Raw genomic sequence first — 22,587 nt, 5'->3', positions numbered from 1 at the left:
GAAGAGGGCATGGAATTCCATTACAGATGACTGTGAGCCACCATATAGTTGCTAGGGATTGAACTCAGGACCTCTGGAAGAAAAGCCAATGCTCTTAACTGCTGAGCCATCTCTCCAGCCCTTGTGTGTGTGTGTTTAAATGTTTTTCTTAAAAAACACTATTTTATGTGCAAAATGTTTTGCTTGCATGTATAATGTAAGCTCATGTACCGCATTTGTGCCCAGAGTTCAGAAAATTTACAAATGGCCATGAACATTCACATCATGGATGTTGGAACTAAAGCTGGGTCCTTTGCAAGAGCAAACAAACAATACTCTTGATGCTCTAGCCTCACGCTCTTACTTTTTTTTTTTTTTTGGAGCTAGGGTTTCTCTATGCAGCCCAGGTTGGCCTCTATGATCTTCCTGACACAAGCAAGCTGTCATGTGCTACAGTCATAGGTGTGCACTACCATGCCCTGTGTGAATAGATCTTTACTAGTAACAGACTTCATACCAAAGACCATGGTGGGTGCCCAGCCCAGCCCAGCCCAGCCCAGCCCAGCCCAGCCCAGCCCAGCCGGAGGCACACCTTCCGGAGCAGCTCTCGGATCTTCTCTGCATCCTTCGCTGCATAAATGTGCCATAAAGCTCCTGGCTTCTCTTTGCCATCATGAATCCTCTGCTTGGTCACCTCATCAGCATCTCCCTCATCAATAGTTTTGAGTACTTCTGAAAAGAACAAAGTGTTGATGTCAAGTAACCAGTCTGACTAATATCTCTAGGCAAAAAAACAAAACAAAACAAAAAAAAAAAACAAAAAAAACCTAAAAAAACTGATTAAAAAAAGTTTGGCCTACATTCTCCTCTGTCTAGTAAGATCATAAATTATCAAGAATCAAAACATTCTAGGTACAGTGGGACATACTTTCAAACCCAGCACCTGAGGAGAGACAGGCAAATCTCTGTGGAATTTGAGCCCAGCCTGTTATACAGAGAGACCCTGTTTGCTTATTTATTCTTTAAATAAAAACTCATATTGGGGATGGTGAGATGGCTCAGCAGGTAAAGGCTCTTGCTGCCATGTTTGATGACCTCAGTTGGGTCCCAGGGACCCACATGGTAGAAGGAAAGAATCAATAGGGTCTTACCATGTAGCCCTGGCTGGTCTGGAACTCTCTCAGTAGGCCAGGCTGGCCCTAAACTCTCAGAGATCCACCTGTCTCTGCCTCTGAGTGTTGGAACTAAATGTGTGCAGGAGCACCCCTGGCTACTTAGGTTTTCCTGCTTGCTTGACAAATGCTTTACCAACTGAACTTTGTGTCTGGTCTCTGTGCAGATGACCTGGCTCTGCCACTTGTCCCTCTGTAGCTGTTACAGTTAACTAGTCAAGTCCTTTCTTATTTTTTTAAAGAAATACTTATATTTGATTATGTGTATGTATCTGTGTGAGCTCATGTGTTCCACATGCATGCTGGTGCCTGGCCTGTGTGAGGCCAAAGGGCATCCCATTCCTTACAGCTGGAACTACAGGAGGCTGTAAGCCTCTTTCTGTAGGTGCTGGGAACAGAATCCAAGTAAGACATAACCATTATGCCGTGGCCACAGCCCTTCCTGCCCACTCTCTACCAGGCTGGATAGTTGGTAGGAAAAGAGAACATCCCAGGGCAAGGATCGAGTCAAGATTTATAAGCAGCACTCTGCTAGGACGTCAGTCCCTTTGTCTAACAATCTCCACCAGGTGCCGCTACATGAAGCTGGAAAGGGAGTAAAGAAAACCCACTAGTGGGATATAAAGAGGAAGGAAGGAAAAGAAGTCACTGTGTCTCAGTGGACTGGGAAGAGACAGCCAGTTACTATACTTCTTAAAGCTAGCCACACTACAGCAATTTTTCTGGCAAGCATACCTTCATCGTGAGCACCCTCCCCGACAGGGATCCCAACATACACCATCACATTAACAGCGTCTGACACATCTAAATGAAGATTTGTTGTACCAACTCTTCTGTCTTCTGCTGTTATCAAACCTAAAGTTGAGAGGGAAACATGAACGATAAAGGGGAGGTATTCCAAAGGACCCATGACAACCCTGCAAATCTGCTCCAGGATGTCCTGAAGTAAGTACCCTGAGAGAGGGAGGCGCGTGTCTTATCAAGAAGTCAGCTCCGTGGCAGTGCTTGGTGCTCAGGCCCTGGCTAAATCCCTAGCACGACAGGGATGTGGGCACACAGAAAAGGAGGAGGCCGGGGAGGTGAGAGGGAAATAAGCTACAGCATTCTCCTTTTTCGCTTGTGCAGTTCAGGACTAATTCCTAGCCTCTCCACAGATCATCAGCATTCACCAAGCTGCTTCTTGAAAAGAGTCCCTTTCTTCAAATTCAAAATATACAGGATTAGGGACAATCAAACAGAACTCAACTTTCACAGTATTTTAGGTCATTTTTTAACTTAACAGAGCACAAGTCTATTAGTAGCAAGGTATTTAGTATTCTTTTGTTGTTGTTGTTGTTGTTTGAGTCAGGGTTTCTCTGTGTATCCCCGGCTGTCCTGGAACTCACTCTGTAGACCAGGCTGGCCTTGAACTCAGAACTCCTGCCTCCCGAGTGTTAGGACTGGTATTCTTTAGTCTTAGCAAAACTAAAGTATAAAACTAAGAATATGTCTGCTTGAGTAGAATTTTTAAGAACAAACTGTTTCTAATAGATACACAAGCTTATGAATGTATCACAAGTCAGTACTGACAAAGGAACACGAGTATGATTTTTTTTCAGCACCTGTCACCTGCCCCCAATCATCTCTCCATATAAAACGAGGACAGCAGTCCCCCCCGAAGGGCAACTCTGTCCTCTCCCTCATACCATAGGCGTTGTACATCTTGGGGCCCAGATCAGGCCTTACAAAGTAGCTGGGTAGCCTAGAAGCCAGATTGAGCCTGCCATCTCGTTTGGTATATTCTGGAAGAGGAAGATTCTCCATCAGATCTTCAAACCTAAGAAAGGGCAAGAAAGATGACTCAGTTTGCTGCAGGGAGGAAAACAAGAGCTAGAGCTCAGGTCTCTGTGCCTGGGCTCTGCTGGATTCCACCCAGCACAAGCCCGTGAGGACGGTACTATCTGAAACCACTCACCTTGTAGGCATCATGTCCCGGAAATCTTCCCCAGGGGGCCAGTCTTTGAGTTTGAGCACCATTGGCTGCCCATCTTCTGACCGTAGTCTCTCTAGAATACAGACAGCATTCTCATAAACCTCTCCTGACTAATCTAGGGACCGGTGTTGAGAGATGCAACCTCTCATTTCATAATGGGCCAGGTGAGGTGAGCCTTGCTTTCTCCACCCACGCTGTTACTGCTCCATTTCGCAGGTTCTTGCTCCTTTCCTTAGAGCAACAGAGTTCCATACAACCTAAGTCTTCCATGAAGCGCAGCAGGCCTGCTCTGGGATGACAGGACTGCCATGCAGCTCTGTTCAGCTGGGGTCGAAACAGAAGGCTCCTCCCTCCATGGGGGATGGGCTGTTATTTCAGGTGCAGGACTACACTGTCTCTATTTAACCAGATAACCAAGTTACTTACTGCATATGATCTCAAAGCCATCCCAGAAATCTCGAACTTTAACATCGGAAATGATAGCACAATTCCTGCAGTTCACCAAGTCCACGTCCTGGTCTCCAAACTCCTGGCTGAAGGCTTCCGGCTTCCAGAGTTCAGACTTGAGCTTTTTATGCACCCCTGAAACTAGCACTGGCTGTGAAAACAAAAGCAACCCAATGAGAACCATCTACACATGCTGTGCTCCATGAGAATTCCCAGGTCATCATCTCTGGCTACGGAGAATGGACTCGGCCTCTACTCTGCTCTTATACTGTGTTCTCACTCTGGAGGACACCACTACATTTTTTTTTTTTGTCTGTGTAATAGAGCCCTAGCTATCTTAGACTTGCTTTGTAGACCTGGCTGGCCTTGAACTCCCAGAGATCTGCCTGCCTCTGCCTCCTAAGCACTGGGATGGAAAAATTAAGTTGGTATCTACCAGTATTTTGAGGTGAGGAGACATAGCTGGCTGCTGAGAATATTTCTTCACAATACAAATGCAAATGAGGAAACTCGCTAAGCTAAGCTCCTCCTTCCTCAGGCACCTGCTATATAAAGATCATGGAGCAGCGCCACACTGTCATATCCACAGAGACTCAGACACGTCCCCAGAACCCTGTTACTCCAGCTCAGACCCTCGTCCTAGCCAGCCCTACACTCAGGGGTTGATTCTCCTCCAAAGGTGTCACCAGCAGCAGCTCAACCCACAAGAATCACCCTGTGCATTTTAACCACAAATACAAAGCCCTGCTCAGCATGAAAAAGCCCAAAGTGTTCTCAGGGAGCTCTTTGATTTTAAAGAACAAAGTCAAGTTGAAACAGCAATGACATCTCCCATAAATTTACTAAGTACATCCTCCTGGCAAATGGTCTTCCAGGTAGGCCTGGAGCTATCTCAGCAGCAGTGACTTCCAGGCAAACAGTAGGCTAAGAACAAAACAAAACACCTTAGTTTTGCTTACCTGGCCTTGTTTCCAACACTCTCGGAAGATCTTCCAGTTATTTTTGTTGCTGGGGTCATGGAGACACAGAAGGCGCCCGTCGCAGAGCCAGGAGTGAGACGTGTGGGGGTCGAGCACATTCAGCCCCATCGCCATCTCCTTCACCTCCTTCTGGGTGTCGGTCAGGTTGCAGGACCGCTTTGAGGGATCTGAGGTTTTCTTGTTTTCTACCACTGAGGCGATGATGTGGTCGAGGAAGTCGGGTAGGCTGGCTTTGCTCTTCGCTACCTTCACAGACAAACCCTAGGTAAGCTTGGCTCAAGCCCACAAGAACTTAAACAGAACCGTCTCAGAGTTACGTATCCAGTTCTAATCTACCTGATTAAATCTGATAAAAAATGCTTCCTGCAATTGCAGAAAGACAAAAAATTACTAATTTTTACTATCATAAAGTCCTCAACCTTTTGTATTTTCTTACATTTATTTATGAAAGTACAGAGTGAGACCCTGACTTAACAGACAAAAACATATACTCACATAATGTTCTAAAAAAGAAACTTCAGGAAAGTAAATGGGGTATAACATGTTCTTATCTAAAAAGAAACAACCTCTATAGTATACATTTAAACCACCTATGGTTTCAGACTGCACCCATTAACCATAAATATAATAAAAAACATACTTATAGCTAGAGAAAGTACCCAAGGAGCTAAAGGGATCTTCAACCCTATAGGTGGAACAACATTATGAACTAACCAGTACCCCTGAGCTCTTGACTCTAGCTGCATATGTATCAAAAGATGGCCTAGTCGGCCATCACTGGAAAGAGAGGCCCATTGGACACGCAGACTTTGTGTGCCCCGGTACAGGGGGACGCCAGGGCCAAAGGGGGGGAGTGGGTGGGTAGGGGAGTGGGGGTGGGTGGGTAAGGGGGACTTTTGGTATAGCATTGGAAATGTAAATGAGCTAAATACCTAATAAAAAATGGGAAAAAAAAAAAAAAAAAAAAAAAAAAACATACTTATGTTCTACAAGATAAATACACTGAAAAGTAGAAAAATGAACAGTAGAGCCAACTGTGTAAACAGGAGAAAACTATATACATTTAACGTTTCTGAAATGACACCCAAGAAATAATGCAGGGTCAGTTAGACAGCTCAGCAGGTAAAAAGTCACTTGCTGCCAAGTCTACCGCCTGAACTTGCTTCCCACCCTGTGACACCTGCATCACTCCCACACGTAATGAATGGTGATCTGCACACAGAGAAAGGAAAACCCGAGAGACACCTCGACTTCTTTTTCTTAAAGCGTGTGCTTTGCCTGCATGGTGTGCACCACATGCACGCCTGAGGGCCTCAGGTCCCCTAAGACCGAGGTCACAGAGCTCGGGAGCTGCCATGTGGGCACCAGGAAGTCAACCAGGTCCTCTGCAGCCAGTGCTCTTAACCACTGAGCCATCTGTCTAGCCCTGCGCGCCTGTTTCTACCATCGTTAACTTTTGTACTCTGAGAACTCACAAATTACATCATGCTTACTAAAACGGTTCCTATGAAACTTTTGTACTCTGAGAACTCACACATTACATCATGCTTACTAAAACGGTTCCTATGAACGAGTACTAGTAAGCAAGACGCCTTTAGTGCAGGCAAGAGAAACAGAGCAGCAGAGCAGATTGTAACAAGTGCCAGCAAACAGGCGGATCTCTGAGTTCGAGGCCAGCCTGGTCTACAAAGTGAGTTCCAGGACAGCCAGGGCTGTACAGAGAAACCCTGTCTCGAAAAACCAAAAAAAAAAAAAAAAAAAAAAAAAAAAGAGGATGCTGGTTCATTTTACAAAAGAGTTGTACCTGATGATCATGAGTAGATCTAAGGAGGAAACAGAAGAACTTGCTGACAAACTATGTATGAAATGTAGGAGGAGAGTTCCAAAGGATTCCAATTTTGGGCTGAGCAATCAAATGATACAGAACCATTGAGAAGGGGAGAACACAGACACACATACACACACACACACAGACACACACAGAGAGAGAGAGAGAGAGAGAGAGAGAGAGAGAGAGAGAGAGAGAGAGAGAGAGAGAGAGCGAGCACAGGTAGAAGACTGGAAAGACTGGAACTGCCCTGGTTGTTTTAAAGACTTGAATCCAACAGAGCACACTGAATGCACTGCTCAGCTTACAAAAATCTAGAGTTTGCAAGAAAGTCAAATGGATCTGCCGAAGACCAAAAAAAGGAATGTTTCAATTCTTACTGACCTTCTTAAAAAAACCAAAACCAAAAACAAACAAACAAAAAAATGTGTGTAGCAGGGGAGGGAGGGAGGAGTGTCACATGCCGTGTCTGCAGGAATGGGTGCTCTCCTATGGTATCACATGGAGGTAAGACAACAATCTCAGGAGTAGGTGAGTTCTCCTCTTCCACTGAGGGCCCTGAAGATTGAACTTAGACCATCACACTGAGCCTCAATTTTACTGACTTCAAAAAATGGTACCCAAGGCTTACAACTTAAAATGATCTCAAACATTCCAAGAAACTAATGTTAAAAGAGATTTTGTTAGCTTGACCACGTAACTAGGAGACTCTCACTAGATCTGTGATGGTTTTTTTTCATAAAAAAACAAAAACCCCAAAAAACCACCAAAGGCTAGAGTTGTAGAAAGGACACTTACTGCTGAGGATGAAGAGAAAACAGGGGGGAAGGGTATGCCTGTATCCAGGGGGGTTTGAGGAAGCTTTCCGGGCCCAGAGTGAAGGAGGTCTCGAAGACTAGAACCCTCAGTTTTGCTGTTGGAGGCAGTGGGACCCAGTAACAGGCTGTTAAAAAGCTTTGGAGTCAATGGAGAGACTTTTGCAGTAGAGTTGAATGAGTCCAGCCCAAAGGGTGAATGAGACTCCTTATTGAGCACCGACCGCAGGGACCCTGCATCTGTAAGAACACAGAAACAGAGAGCATTAGACGGAGGAACACAGCAGACACTGACTGTCAACACAGCTAGGTGGAAAGAGAGAAAGAGCAACCTTCTGCAGTGCCCTGCCTCCAAACTAGGTAGGATTAGTGTGTGTCCAGGCTGAGAAGCTCTGAACACAGGTTTTAGGAATACAAAGAAAATTCTCTGCCTCTTTCTTCTTACCTATGTTTGGATCACAAAATTTCATTTTTCTCACCTACTTTTTATCTTCTAAGACAGTTTAAGTGGGTCTTCAGATCTCTTGGACTGGAACCATTTGTAATACTTGTAATAAATGGAGATCAGTTCTTATCTCAAGAAATTCTAACTCAATGGTTCTATGTGGGGTTAAAGAGAAAGAATTCCCAGGTGGTTCTCAGGCCCATTTAACATGGCTGCTCCTTTCAAGCCCAGATGATACTCTCTTCAAACTAAAATTGCTATTCTAAGTCTCACTGCTAACTCTGGCTGCAGAAACAATCCAGGGGGAGGCTCACACAACACTGTCTCAATTCTGACTAAGGAGGTTCAGGTAAGGATCCAACAACACTCCACTTTCTAAAAAACCAACCAACCGGGGGCTGGAGAGATGGCTCAGAGGTTAAGAGCACTGACTGCTCTTCTGAAGGTTCTGAGTTCAAATCCCTGCAACCACATGGTGGCTCACAACCATCCATAACGAGACCTGGCGCCCTCTTCTGGAGTGTCTGAAGACAGCTACAGTGTACTTACATATAATAAATAAATCTTTTAAAAAAAAAAACAAAAACAAAAACCAACCAACCAACCAAAAACAACTGGAAAAGAACCCCTCTTGCTGAGCTACCAACCAGAGTAGCAAGCAGCACCTCTCTAAGCCGTCAGTTTGAAAAATCTCAGAATTCCGCAGCCCCTTCCCACAGCCCCGGCTGTGGTGCTTCTCTAAGCGCACAAAGAGCTGTGGGGTGGGCACAGGCGCTTCATCTCACCTTTCGTTTCTTCTTTCGCCTTCTGAGTTGCTAAGTCGGCCAACCAATGCAGAGCAGAGGAAGGAGGGGCTGTGTCCGGGCACGGGGGCCTGATGGCTTTTAGTTCACTATTGCTATTTGACGCAGAACCTTCTGCTTTTAGGGGCTCCTCAGATCTGCCGTCAGTGCCAGCACCTTTGGGAACTTGGTCTGGCTCTGGATTTGTGACCGCTGCAGCTCCGCCTCCGCTTGAGAAGGTAGTTTCGTTTCCAGAAGAGGCACTAGGGGTTACACTGGGAAGCTGAAGCACGGAGGGAGGATTAGCGCGCCCGTGAAGAGGGCCGCAGAGGGCAAGCTTAGACAGAGAGCACTGACCAGGGGGACTACAACGGCTGCTCACACTACACAGGTCTGGGAAGAATAACCTGGTGCTGTCTCAATGTTATTTCATGCGTTCTGTAATCCATAGACATTTATAAAGTCTACAATGTGTCAGCCATTTATTCAAGGTTCTGTAGAAAACCAAGCGATTAAAACTTAGAATTTATAATTTAAAAATGTCTTAGAGTGCTTCTACAAAAGGGAAACTAGTGATTAAAGCTAATCCCATAGGGGCTGGAGAGACAACCCTGGGTAGGAGCACTGGCTGCTCTTCCAGAAATCCTGAGTTCAATTTCCAGCACCCACAACCATCTATAGTGGGCCATCAGCACTGATGCTACTGAGGACTCACCTCCAGAGCTCTCAGCATCCACACTTGGGTTTCTAGGAATCCACTCCATATTAGTGGTTCAAGGAGAGTTTCAAATGTAAGCTGTGGACTCTAACTGTTGCTTTGATTTTGCTTTTGAGATATGATCTTGATATGCCCAGGGAGGCCTCAAAACTAACAATTCTTTTACCTCAGAATCCTGAGTATTTCAGATTGAATTTTTCCTTTCAAGTTGAAAGCATGAATTTCCTGTTTAGTTGGTCCTAAGGTAACACGTCCCTACGGTACACACACTTAACGTGGCTGGGGTTCCCCACCATCCCTGTGCTTTCACCCTTCTACCTCAGTGCTGCCCCTTCCGGGACTAATTTTTTAAAAAAATAAAAATATAAAAAGAACCCAAAGTATATAGAGGAGGAGGAGGAGGAGGAGGGAGGGAGGGAGAAAGAAAGACAGAAAGACAGACAGAAAGGAGGGAGGGAGACAGACAGCCTCACTTAGCTGTGGCCCACACATCTTACCTGTGATATCCCATTGGTGACAGCAGGTCTCAAAACAGATTTGCTTTGCCGACTTATACAAGGGCAGTTAGCTTTAATCCCCCACTTTCCCCGGGCAGCGTGTACCATGTCTCCAATATTGTAAAGCGCTAAGGAGAAGAACAGACAGTAAGTACCACTGGAAGACCTGCTCTGTTTTGAGACCAGGACCTGAAGGCCCGGCTGCCTTTGAGGTCCTGAGGAGGACGTGGTGCAGAGAGCTGGGATTATGCCCAAACATACCCAGTCATTCGAACTCTGTCAGGTTAGTACCATCTTCACGGATTCAAGGGTTTGGTTATGCTGAGCTGGTATCCCCCATCCCCAGGAAGCTGAGAACCAAACCCAGGGCCTTGCAGTGAGCTAAATTCCCAACCCCTTAGCTAGATATTGTTATTGTTCGCCTGAGTTGGAAGTTCCTATGGGAGCCTAGGATAGCCTCCCACCCACTGCAGCCTCCTGCCTACCTCAGCTTCCCGAGGACTAGCACAACGGTTCTGAAGCACCGTGGCAGTTCTCAGTTGCTTGGTTGGTTTGTTGGTTTGTTTGTTTGTTAAATCATACATTTTTAAAATTATTATTGAGACAGGGTTTCTCTGTGTAACCCTGGTGGTTCAGAACTCAGTCTACAGATCAGGCTGTCTTTGAACTCAGAGATCCTCCTGCCTCTGCCTCCTGAGTACTGGGATTGAAAGTGTGCGCTACCAAGCCTGGCAAAACCTATTTAGTTTTTTGATTTTATTTTACTTGAATGCCCACAAACATGCATGTATGCACGACTGCCCTTGAGAACTAGAGTTATAGGTGGTTGTGAGTTGTCCTATGTGAGTGATGGGAACTGAACCCAGGTCTTCTGAGAGTAGCAAGTGCTCTTGCTGCGTGTTAAAAACCTAAAACCGGAAGTCTTTCCTAATATCAAGAGTGACGGCTTATCATGGTCAGCTTGGTTGAATTTAGAATAACTGTGTTAACACAGCTCTGGGTATCTGAGGTGTATTTCCAGAAAGGTTTAAATGAAGAAGGAAGACCCATTCTCAGAGGCCCAAAACTGACTAAAAACAGAAGAGCAAGAACACCAACATTTCATTTCTGAATCCTGTCTTTGAATACAATCCTGAAGTGACTTTTCCTGGATATTTTGTCACAGCAATGAAGAAGTAGCAATTGATCTACTGATTGCTTTCTTTCTTTCTTTTTTTTTTTTTAAGATTTATTTATTTATTATATGTAAGTACACTGTAGTTGTCCTCAGATACTCCAAAAGAGGGCATCAGATTTTGTTACAGATGGTTATGAGCCACCATGTGGTTGCTGGGATTTGAACTCGGGACCTTCAGAAGAGCAGTCGGCACTCTTAACCACTGAGCCATCTCGCCAGCCCGACTGCTTTCTTTCACTCTGACAGAGCTAATCACTCACCTGTCCCAAGTTCAAGGCCTACTTAAAACATGTAAAATCACTTCCTGTAGGCTGTGGATGCATTCTCAGTGGGCAGAGTACTTGCCTAGCTTACATGAAGCCCTGGGGCCATTCTAGCATGTAGACAACATTCTAGCATGTAGACAACATTCTAGCATGTACACAACATTCTAGCATGTAGACAACAGAGTGGTGGTGGGATACTCCTATAATCCCAGTACTTGGGAGTTGGAGGGTCCTAAATTCAACCTTAGTTAGATAGTGAGTTCTAGGTCACTCTGAGTGTTTGAGGCTAACACAAGGCCTGGAGAAGTGAGTCAGCAGTGACGAGTGCTTCTTCTGGGCTTCAGGAGCTGACTGCTCTTCCAGAGGTCCCGAGTTCAATTCCCAGCAACCACAACCAGGGCTCACGCCACCTGTAATGGGATCCGATGCCCATTTTTGGTGTCTAAAGACAGCTACAGTGCACTCATGTACATAAAGTACATAAATAAATCTTAAAAAAAGAAAAAAAAAGTGCTTCTTTCTCTTCTAGGGAACCCATCCAAGTTCAGTTTCCAGAATTCTTGTCAGTCTGTAACTCCAGCTCCAGGGTATCTCAAGCCCCCTTCTGAACACCAAAGGTATCGGCACACAGATGTGCCACACAGACATAAATAATATGAAATAAAAATAAATCTTTTAAAAGATTAAGGAAAAAAAATGGCACAACAATGGTGCTGAAGAGATGGCCCAGAGGTAAAAGGCACTGCTGCTGACACGGTGAAAGGGCTCAATCCCCAGACCTACACAGTGGCTCACAACCCTTTGTAAATCTAGCTCCCAGGGTCTGGTGCCCTACATACATTCAAACTAAACCCCACATAGTAAGTAAACAAACAGAACAAGCAGTCAAGTTGGTTCTCTGTGAGTTGAGGCCTGCCTGGTTTTTACATTTTGAGTTTCAGGCCAGCCAGGGTTGCAAAGTGAGACCCTGTCTCAAACATGTGTGTACACCCCCACCCCCACCAAACACACACACACACACACCCCACACACACACAGTAACCCAATACACTCAGGCCAGGTGGTAGCTCTGTGGTAGAAGTGCTGACCTAGCATGTGAAAGGCCGAGAACATGTTTCATCCTCAGCACTTCACCCTCTCCACCCACTGCCGACAGCAGCCTACTTACCTGTGCCAGGGATGATCTGGGTGGGCATGAGGTTTTCTGGTTCGTGGGACTGCCCCTTTGCACACTTCAGCCAGGAGAAAACTTCCTCATCCCCCATTTCTTCTGTCTCTGAAACAGAAATTAATTTCTGATTTTATGGGGTCACAGATGGATCTCTCTCAGTGAGAAGTTTTAGAACCGCAAATTTTCTCATGGCCAAAGAAAGCAACAGCTTACTTAAAAAGCTAAAACTATGAACTGTCCTACTGTGCTATGCATTATAAAAAATAAACCAACGATCTAAAGTAGATACTTCATGTTTCTTCAAATCAATAAGGACAAAGAACAATCCTATCCCTCTACAAACTTGAACTCTTTACAATTAATATCCATCTTTTGATCTTGGCCAGCACTGTTTGTGTTGTGCTGTATTGTATGAGTTCTCATGTGTCTCAGCTGGTCTTCGACTTGCTAAGCAGTGAAAGACAGCTCTTAACTCTGGATCCTCCTGAGTGTTAGGATTACAGGAGTTGCTGTCAGATCTAAAGTGTGTCTGTGATGAACGTTGTATGTGTGTGGGTGCCAGCCATGGTCAGAAGAGGATATCAGGTCCCTTGGATCTAAGGTTAAAGGTGGCTGTGAGCAGGCTGCTATGGATGCTGGGAAGGAAACACTTTTGCAAAAGCAGAAAATACTCTTAATCATCTCTCTAGCCCCAACAGCTTTGGTTTTTTAGGAATTGCCCTAGGGTTAGCAGTACTAATTTTTAACTTACCATAGTCTATCTTCAACTATTAGACTACCACTTCATATTGGGTGTGTCACTTAGACAAGCGTCATCATCCACACGACTTATAAGCATTTTCTCTTTTGTCATTTTGAGTCATTGATCATACCTCAACTCTGCCTTTATCTCTTCCCCATTATTCTTTGTTGATTGAATGCAGAGGCTTGTCACTATGTGGATACTGTTTTGTTTTTAATGTTGTTTTGTTTTGTTTTTTTAAGATTTTATTTATGAGTACATTGTAGCTGTTTCCAGACACACCATAAGAGGGTGTCAGATCCCTTTACAGATGGCTGTGAGCCACCATGTGGTTGCTGGGAATTGAACTGAGCCATTTCTCCAGCCTGTTTTTGTTTTTAAATCCCCTGAACACTGTTAAACTTGTTAACACTGTTAACAACACAGCAATCAGTATGAGTCTTTTTTTAAAAAACTGGTTACTCTATTTATTTACATTTTCTTCCTGTTTTCTCATCGGCAAATCCCCATCACATGCCCTCCACCTTTGAGTCTTCTAAAGTTTACTTTATAATTCTCCATGGCAGATCTAGAGTTTTATTTTACATGTATAGGTCGTTTGTCTGCATGTATGTATGTACATCACCTGTGCCTAGTACTAATGGAGGCTGGAAGAGGGTGTGTCAATCTCCTGAAACTGGAGACAGACAGTTGTTACAGACAGACATGTGGTTATGGACACCCATATGGGTACTGGGAACAAAACCCGGGTCACACACTCTCAGCCCTCAATAAAAGAAGATTTTAACACTAAATCCCACAACTCAGATGTGACCCTTCTAGACTCTAATAAGCATCTCTTTTTGTTGCTGCTTTTATTTTTATGTCTTTAAAATACTATCTTTATTATATAGTCTTGGCTGTCTTGGACTTGCTATGTACAGCAGGCTGGTCTTTAACTCAAGAATATCCAACCGCATTTGCTTCCTATGTGCTGGGAGGCCAAGCATCTCTCTACAATTGTGATTCTGACCTCAGGCATGGTGGGGCAAGCCTTGACTCCCTTTCAACACTCAGGAGGCAGAACACACACACACACACACACACAGATTTCTGTAAGACCAGCCTGGTCTACAGAGTGAGGTCCAGGACAGCCAGGGCTGACAGAGAAGGTTGGGGGATGGAGGCAGAGAAAAAGGTTTTTTAAAAAAAATTATGGATTCTGAAAATCACTTGGCAATTATTCTCTGAAGATCAGTTCTGGGCCTCAAGGAGTCTGATCTGAAACTCCTATAGATCTGTTACACAGGAAACCCGGGACCTCTGCATAGTCTCTGCTGCTGTGTGTGCGCAGGCGGCCCTTTCCTCTACCCAGGTATTTATTCTCCCTGATTTTGCTCTGTCTCAGCCCAGTGGGGCTGCCAGGCTGATTTGGCCTCCTCTGTGCTACAGTTAGAAGCTGCTCCTAGGCAGTGCACAGGCCACTGTAGAAACTAGCTTGTTCAGTTACATAGCAGCTGTGGCAACAGAAAGGGATTAAGTGGAAGAGCCAAATGTAACCCTGGACTTGTGAGTGGAAGTTATGAGCTGAAGGAAGGAAATGCAATGGGTGACTTGATGTTGATGCCACCTGACTCTTAGATGTTGAGAGCAGCTTGACTACTGGACACACACTGAGTGCATTCAGGCAATGCCTCTTACAGCCTAAAGTGGAATCTACTGTGATCTTCAGATAGCAGGAAGATAGTCTAGTGATGGAATGTTACCCTTTGACTAGTATCATAGCACTGCTAGCCTAGGTTCTTTTGGTAATAGACATTGTAATTTAAACGGAAAGTTCCATATATATGTATATATTGACTAGATCTTAAAACCTTGCTAATATGGTTGCCTACCACTTCAGACTCCACATCTGGCAAAGTTTAACATCGGAGGGGCCTTTCTTCAAGTAATAGGCATTCCATTTGTGATGCAGTTAGCTTTATGGCACATAGACATTCATAATTTGAGCCAAGGATGTTCATGTGTACTTGACAGGTCAAACTATGAAGGACAATGTCAAATCCAACTTTCTCCATGTATGCCTTAGGTTGAATTTGTTTCCAAGTTAATAGCTTTTACTGGCTTAGACATTCACACTCATCTGTTTTATTTTATGCTTAGTCATATTTAAATCCAGAATTTAATAGTCTACTAGACAGATAAATGAGATGCATGAATATAAAAATATATAAGGGAAAGGAGATGGTAAACTATTTATAACTTTATTATATTACTAACATTTCAAAGTTTATTAGTTGCTTATAAATTGTATAGTTACAAAATGTCTGTGCTCCATAATCAGAAGATCGCAACGTATCAGCAGGCTGGCTAATTTTACTGGAGTTTTCAACACAGTTGCTATTGTGGAAGGTTCAGATGTAGAGAACACGTGCTTTCAGTGTGTGAGTGGCATTGGCTGTGCACTTGCATTAGTGATAGTTGCTCAGCCTGAACAGCTGTGAAATGCGGTGAGCTCCAGTCATGGTTCATTCTTCAGAGGTTTAGCAGTTTGGAAGTTTGATTGACTGGCACATTCTATCATTGTCATATCTTAAATAATTCAGTTAAAAAATTTTAAAACATGATTTGATATTTAGGGCGTTTCTTTTTTAAAAAATGAGAAGCAAGTAAAGAATTGTAAAGATTTGGGACTTCTTTGTGGCATTGTGAAAATAAATAAGCCAATGTGAAAGGAACCCTGCTTTGTGAAAAAAAAAGAAACTAGCTTGTTTCTTCTCATTTCTCAGGTCATAGTCCCAAGTTGCCTGCTGCAAAATCTGGAAAATTAAGAGTTTTAAATACTTACTGTTTCTTTCTGTTTATGGCAGAAAATCAATTCCTATAGAGTCATGGTAGAAAGGCGAATGTTAATTTTATGCCATACTTAGGTGTAATTACCTACAACAACATTGCTAATAATGTTGTATATTTGTTTTATAGAAGAAGGAAACTGAGGCTTGGAGTGATTAAGTCACTGGCCCAAGATTCCGCAGTTGGTGTATGATGTGGGTGCAGGTTTTCAGGTTCTAGTTGCTTAAGCAATAATATCCACACCCACCAGGCCAAAAGACAAAACCAACCAACCAACCAATAAATAAATAAAACCTACGGGCCTGCTGCCACCACCATAACACCAGATCAGGTGTGGTGATGGAAACCCACAATCTCCACCTTCAGAATACCCGGGGGTGGGGGTGGGGGGGCACAGAAAGGAAGATGGTGAGTTTGACATTAGCACTGCCTATGAAGGGAGACCATTTTAACAAAAACTAAAACCACTACCAAACAACACAGATACCCAACTGTTATACTGGATCTCTGCAGAAGGAAAGATGAGGAAAGGGGCAAGGGATTCCTAACCTCAGCTAGAACCACGGGGAGCAAATAACTGAATCTGTATCTGTAAACAAAGCACAGATGGGCAGTAAGACTTAGAAACATGCAACAGCACCAGCAAAACAGCCCAACCTACAGGATGTGGCTGGGACTATAAAACTGTAAGGCATTTTGGAGCACACTCTGGAAGACCTCCAAAGCCAGGGACGGTGAGCAACACCCGGGACCCCAGCACTTGAGGTAGAAGCAGGAGGATTAGGGTCAAGGTCGTTCTCTGTTATGCAGAGTTTAAGGCCAGCCCTGCTTACTTGTGACAGTCTCCAAACAAAAAGGCAAGGTTGCCTCAGGCCTCAGCCCCAGTCACAGGACATCAGTCCACAGACAGTCAAGATGAGAAGTTTCTTTGTTTTGAGATGAGGTCTCCTGTCCTCCAGACTGGCAAACTCACTACACAGTTGAGGTTAGTGCTAATCTCTGTATCTTCCTCCCCCTACCTTCCAGATGCTGGGATTACAGATGTTTATCTACTACACCTGGCTTGACCCATAAATTGTACTCCTAGGTATATAACCAAGAGACTAACAAGCATACAATCCACACAAAAACTGGCACACAGTGGCAGTATTCATACAGGCAAAATGAATATAACCCAGATGTACATATAATATACATACAATAGAACATCGCTAGACAATAGACAATAGAAAGAAATCAACTGATATGTACTTTTATAGACAAACCTGAGTATAAAGCATTATGAAGCCAGTCCAAAAAAAAAAAAAAAACCCAAATGTTACAACTCTATCTATATGACATGAATAGAATATGTAAATCTATAGAGACAGAAATTAATTAGGGAGAGCAAAATGCCAGGGCAAGGAAACAACGGTAAACAACAGCTTGGACAAGATTTGCAAGGGTGGCCACACAATTTTATAGGTTAAACTACTGCTTTATCCATGTTTAAAAGGTTTGAAAACAACAGTGAAGACAGTGAGCTGACAGGGTTGTGAGGCGGCTCAATGGTTACAAGCACTGCTTTGCACAGGACCTTTTCAACTCCCAGTACCCACACCAGGCAGCTAAGAACAGCTGGAATTTCAGCTCCAGGAATCTGATGTCTTACCCTTTTGATTTTACTTTTTATTTGTTTGCTTTTTTGAGACAAGTCTCTATATCACTGTGGCTGTCCTAGAACTTGTTATATAGATCAGGCTGTCCTTGAACTCACAGAGACCCTTCTGCCTCTAGCCTTAAGTGCTAGGATTAAAGGTGTGTGCCATCATACCCAGGCAGACTTTCTTTTGTGGCTTCTGAGAGCACTGTACTCATTCCTCTTAGGGTTTCTCTGTATAGCCCTGGCTGTCCTAGAACTCGCTATGTATACCACCAGGCTAGCCTTAAACTCACAGAGATCCACTTGCCTGTGTCTCTGAGTGTATAGATTAAAGGCATGTGTCACTATGCCTCACTTACTAAATCTTTTTTTAAAAAGGAAAAGGTGGGGGCTGGAGAAGTGGCTCAGTGGTTAAGAGCACTCCCTGCCTTCCAGAGGTCCTGAGTTCAATCCCCAGCAACCACATGGGGTCTTACAACCATCTACAATGGGGTCTGATGCCCTCTTCTGGCATGCAGGTGTACATAGTAGAGCACTCATATATATATAAAATAAAATCTTTTTAAAAAAAAAGGGGGGGGGAGGGGAAAAGGTGGGCTGAAGATTTAGCTCAGTAGTGGAATACTTGCCTAGTAGAATCCTCCTTGATTTTACGCTTCCCAGATGGGCTGAACTTTGGCAATCTTAAGACATTACAACAGGGGCTGGAATGATGGCTCAGCAGTCAAGAAGATACTGCTCTTGCAAAGGACCCCGGTTTGGTTCCCAGTACCAATATCAATCTGCTCAGAACTATCTGTAACTCCAGCTCCAAGGGAAGCCAGACCTTCTTCTAGCCTCTGTAAAAACCTGTGTTCACCTGTGCACATACACCCGCAGACAGACATAGTCACATAATTAAAACATAATAAAAACTAATCTTTTTAAAAAGGTGTTATATGTCTAAAAAAAAGAGTTATGGCAAAGGCAAATGAAGCCGAGCAGCTTTCAGAGGGACATAAGCGTCCCCCAACCCCTCACCCCATCCAACTGCCAATGCCTACTATCTATTAGAATAGATGCCTACCAGTCATGTTTACAATGACCTGAGACAGACAGGACTACTTACCACTCCTTGGACGGCTTTTCCTGAGCCGGTAACAGTCAAGGCAGACCCCAAATCCACATTTCCGACAGACCCAGTGGATATTGAAGAGGGTTGTCTCACACACATCACACATCTCCCGAACTCCACGCACTGCTCGCTTCCACGCCACTTTCTCTGGTGAGAGAAGAACACTTGTGCAGTTCCGACTGCGACCAACAGCACGAGACCATTTTACTGACTGCTACTCATGGCATTTTGTTCATAGATAAACATTTAAAAATAAATAAGTCTTTCTACAATTGTAAGAGAAACAAATAGCCGAGTGTTGTCGTGGAGTTGTAACAACAGTGGGTGATAAGATTCTTAGTGCCAATTAATTCCTAGGAAGTTAATGTTACATGTTATCAATTGAGAAAAAATAACACTTTAGTTGGGTTGTAATTCCTACATTTAAAGGTGGAGGCAGGGAAAGGTCAGTCTTAGATCTATGACAAGTCTGAGACCGCATCTCAAAAATAACAGACAGTATAAAATCTTTACAGAGAACTTGACAAAAGAAAAGTTTTCTTTTGAAACGTAAAGTATAAATTCACAGTATAGTTTCCATTGGTATGGAAAAAGTATGATGTATATCTGTATTGTCTCTTTGCAATAATGAAGATTCTAGGTGAGAAATTAAGCACTGAATAGTACCATGTTTCTCAACAAACCATAGAACACTGGTACTGATGCAAACTCAGAACAGCTCAACCCTACGCGGCAGATGTGTGACAGACACAACGGCACAGTGAAGAGGAGGTTCTGTTTACTAATTGTCAGAGATGGAAAGAATGGCACGTGCTGGGAACAGTTCATCTGAATAGGCTGCTACAAAGACAAGTCTTATCAGTCCTAATTCATTCATAGCAGATGCCTTCTCCTCCCAATCCTTCTTTAAGTAAAAAGAAATCAGGGTGGCAAGAGGGGAACAGCGGGGAACAGTGAAAGGCGCCTTACGGTGTGGCTCCACCATCATCATGGCCTCCTTCTCAGACATTACAAGCTGACAGAACTGGTCCCCAACATTGGCCAAGATGTATTTTGAGGTTTCTAGGTCTATTCCTTCTGCTAGGGAGGAAGAGGGGATCCACAGGTTCATGGCATCCGGGTCACTCTGCTGGGGGCTCAGAAATCCCTCCACACGGAGCACCCCCTTTCGAGTGAAGACCAACCTAAGGCAGAAAGGATACAAGTCAAACCCAACCGTCCCTTGGGGTCTGAGGGAAATGGTTAAAGGCCACACTTCCTACCTATCACCCATACCCCTATCAAAATCTGGGGCCGATCAACTCCCTCACAGACTATGATACTATAGTTGAACTATACATGTATACATATTCTTTAAGTCATCAGTAGGTTACTTATAGCAATGAATACAGTGCAAATACAGTATTTATTTCCTGTAATACTTAGATAGCCGTGACACTATGCTGACTAAGGACGTGGGAGGAAAAGGTGAAGGATGGACAAGGCACTGGATAGTGGATGGCTCAGCAGGTCAAAGGGCTTCCTACTACACTTGATGATCTGAGTTTCATTCCTGTGAACTACTCTAAGTTATTCTGACTGCCAAATGCTGTGTGTGCATGTGCATAGGCACGTACACTTCAGAGGCCAGGAAAGAAAGGCATCAGATCCCCTGGGGACTATGTTTATAGATGGTTGTGAGCTCTCTAGCTCCAAGAAAGAAAAGAAAGAAAAGAAAGAGAAAGGAAGAAAGAAAGAAAGAAAGAAAGAAAGAAGGAAGGAAGGAAGGAAGGAAGGAAGGAAAGAAAGAAAGAGAAGGAAGGAAGGAAGGAAGGAAGGAAGGAAGGAAGGAAGGAAAGAAAGAAAGAAAGAAAGAAAGAAAGAAAGAAAGAAAGAAAGAAAGAAAGAAAGAAAGAAAGAAAGAAAGAAAGGAAGGAAGGAAGAAAGGAAGGAAGGACGGACGGACAGTAATCCTGGTCTATCAGCTCTGGTTCTACCAACAATAGTGCATCCTCAGGAATAAACCTACTTTAACTAGTCTCTCAGGGAGGGCATAGTAGCACATGTGTTTAACTCCAGTACTTGGGAGGCAGAAGCAGGTGTGAGTTCAGAGCCAGCCAGGACTACAACAGTAAGACCCTCTCTCAACCCACCAACCAAGAGAGTCAGCAGACCCCCTGGCATTGGAGTTAGTGGGCTGTGAGAACCCTGACAAGAGTGTCAGGAACCAAGCAAGAGTTCTCTAAAAGACCCACGGTCTCCCCAGAGCCACTGCTCTAGCCCCTTGACATCAACTAAAAGACAAAACAAAACAACAAAAAAAACCTTTCTTCCTCTTCAAATCATGAGAGCTAAAATTTGTTTCCTTTGCTTCTGAATCCATAGGAAGGGTGAGGGGCACGTGTGTGTGTGTGTGTGTATGTGTGTCTATCAGGGGAGGGTGGCTGACATAATTAGTGGCCCAATAAATATTTGCCAAATAAAAAAATTCAGATCAAACCAATAAAAAATTTGGGTTTCTTTACTTGATCTTAGTTGAAAAAGCTGAGCTACCGTAACTTGAGTTCTTTATTCAACAAGTAAAGACTCTTAATCAGTATGGTGGCAGACACTGTAATCCCAGCACTTTGAAGGTTAAGGGCAGGATTTTGAGTCCACTAGTTCAAGGCCACACTGGCAACACAAATAAGACACTGCCCCTAAAGCAAACCAACTGAACGACAAAAGAAGGACAGAAGCAGCTTTGCACTACGTCCCAAATGCCCATCTCTCAGCTTACTCTAGCACTGAGGGAAGGGAGGTGGTCAGGGGGAGCCACAAAAGAATCTGAGTCTTGCTTATACAACTCCCAATGGAATCAGACTTGAGAATAACTCAGGGACAGCACAAGGCTATAGCTAAAATACTTCAACTTACACTCTCTAAGGACAAAGCCACATGCCACTTCACAATCCAACTGAGAGACTGACTACTCTGACAGAGCCTCAACACAGACTCTAAGAGCAAAGGTTAGGGAAGGTAAGAAAGATGGCAAGACACATCTGTGGGTTCAGAGAGAGCTGCAGTCATTTAAAACCAATGAAAACTGGGAAGTGAGTTAGATAAAAGCCCAGTACCTCCGGAAGTGAAAGAAGCGGCAGGCTACAGTAGAATCATCTTGCTCCTGTTCCTTAAACTTGCGGTACCTCTCCAGGCGGCACTCTCGGCACTTGTGCAAGTGAGGCGCCACGTTGATGCAGGAGCCGTCCTGCAGGAAGGGCTCTCCAGACTGCTTCAGCTTCCTTACTTTACTCACGTCCTTCAGCACCGACTGGCCAACTGTCGTGGGGAAGGAGGACAAAGGGCCTTCACAAGAGGTATGCATAAACAGGGCTCAATAGTACAAGACACACACCCTGACGTGAGCTATTTCTCTCCATGCTCCTTGAGGATGTACCCAGAAAAGAGCGCATGAAAGAAAAAGGCTTCGGTTGGGAACTACGAGCCATGGAGAACTCAACTCTGAGTAACCCAGCTAAGTGAGAACTCTAGGGATAGGGATGAAACCCCCGCAGGGAGGAAGAAGGCAGTCACCACCTGGCTGTGGCTCTTCAGGACCCCAAAGCCTCTTGGACTTTATCCTAAAGTTTACCAGAGCCTGAAGGAAAGCACTGCTTTTATCACTAGACTCTAAGCAATAGCCTATCATAGCTACTGAGCTCTGGTGCGTCTTGAGGGAAGAACAAATAGAGGTTGTGGATCTCTTTGCTTCATCAAATTTACCAAAGGTTGCTATGGGAACAGTGACTATTTCTTCCTAACTCCCTGAAGTAAATTTAAAGATGGTCTAAGAGAAGTAGAAACAAATGGGATACACAAAAAAACTTAGTTCCCGATGTTTAAAAAAATTAATAAGATCAAAAATGTTTTTTTGTGGCCAGATAACTCTTATAGTGACAACACAGAAACAACATTGCCCAGAACAGGGTTTGACGGGGACAAGGTCAAGCCCCGTTGGCTTTGTAATTCTATGAGATTAAGAATTTTCCA

The 22,587-nt window shown here is 44.0% G+C and overlaps 1 protein-coding gene across 1 annotated transcript in view; it reads right to left on the bottom strand.

The window, feature by feature from the left end:
• The window catches only part of Kdm3b (KDM3B lysine (K)-specific demethylase 3B), a 62,363-nt gene that overhangs the window by 7,236 nt on the left and 32,540 nt on the right, over positions 1 to 22,587 (bottom strand). The window contains exons 9-21 of the mRNA NM_001081256.1: positions 21,675 to 21,876; positions 19,549 to 19,763; positions 18,574 to 18,726; positions 12,247 to 12,354; positions 9,636 to 9,763; positions 8,424 to 8,703; positions 7,177 to 7,433; positions 4,530 to 4,796; positions 3,550 to 3,721; positions 3,106 to 3,196; positions 2,837 to 2,967; positions 1,887 to 2,006; positions 572 to 711 (exon numbers count right to left, since the gene is read on the bottom strand). Coding sequence (NP_001074725.1) covers positions 572 to 711; positions 1,887 to 2,006; positions 2,837 to 2,967; positions 3,106 to 3,196; positions 3,550 to 3,721; positions 4,530 to 4,796; positions 7,177 to 7,433; positions 8,424 to 8,703; positions 9,636 to 9,763; positions 12,247 to 12,354; positions 18,574 to 18,726; positions 19,549 to 19,763; positions 21,675 to 21,876 — 2,264 coding nt within the window. The remainder of the gene's footprint in view (positions 1 to 571; positions 712 to 1,886; positions 2,007 to 2,836; positions 2,968 to 3,105; positions 3,197 to 3,549; positions 3,722 to 4,529; positions 4,797 to 7,176; positions 7,434 to 8,423; positions 8,704 to 9,635; positions 9,764 to 12,246; positions 12,355 to 18,573; positions 18,727 to 19,548; positions 19,764 to 21,674; positions 21,877 to 22,587) is intronic.

The sequence above is a fragment of the Mus musculus genome, chromosome 18 (assembly GCF_000001635.26).
Source record: "Mus musculus strain C57BL/6J chromosome 18, GRCm38.p6 C57BL/6J".
NCBI classification, from domain to species: Eukaryota; Metazoa; Chordata; class Mammalia; order Rodentia; family Muridae; genus Mus; species Mus musculus.
This window is presented reverse-complemented; position numbering and strand designations above follow the sequence as displayed.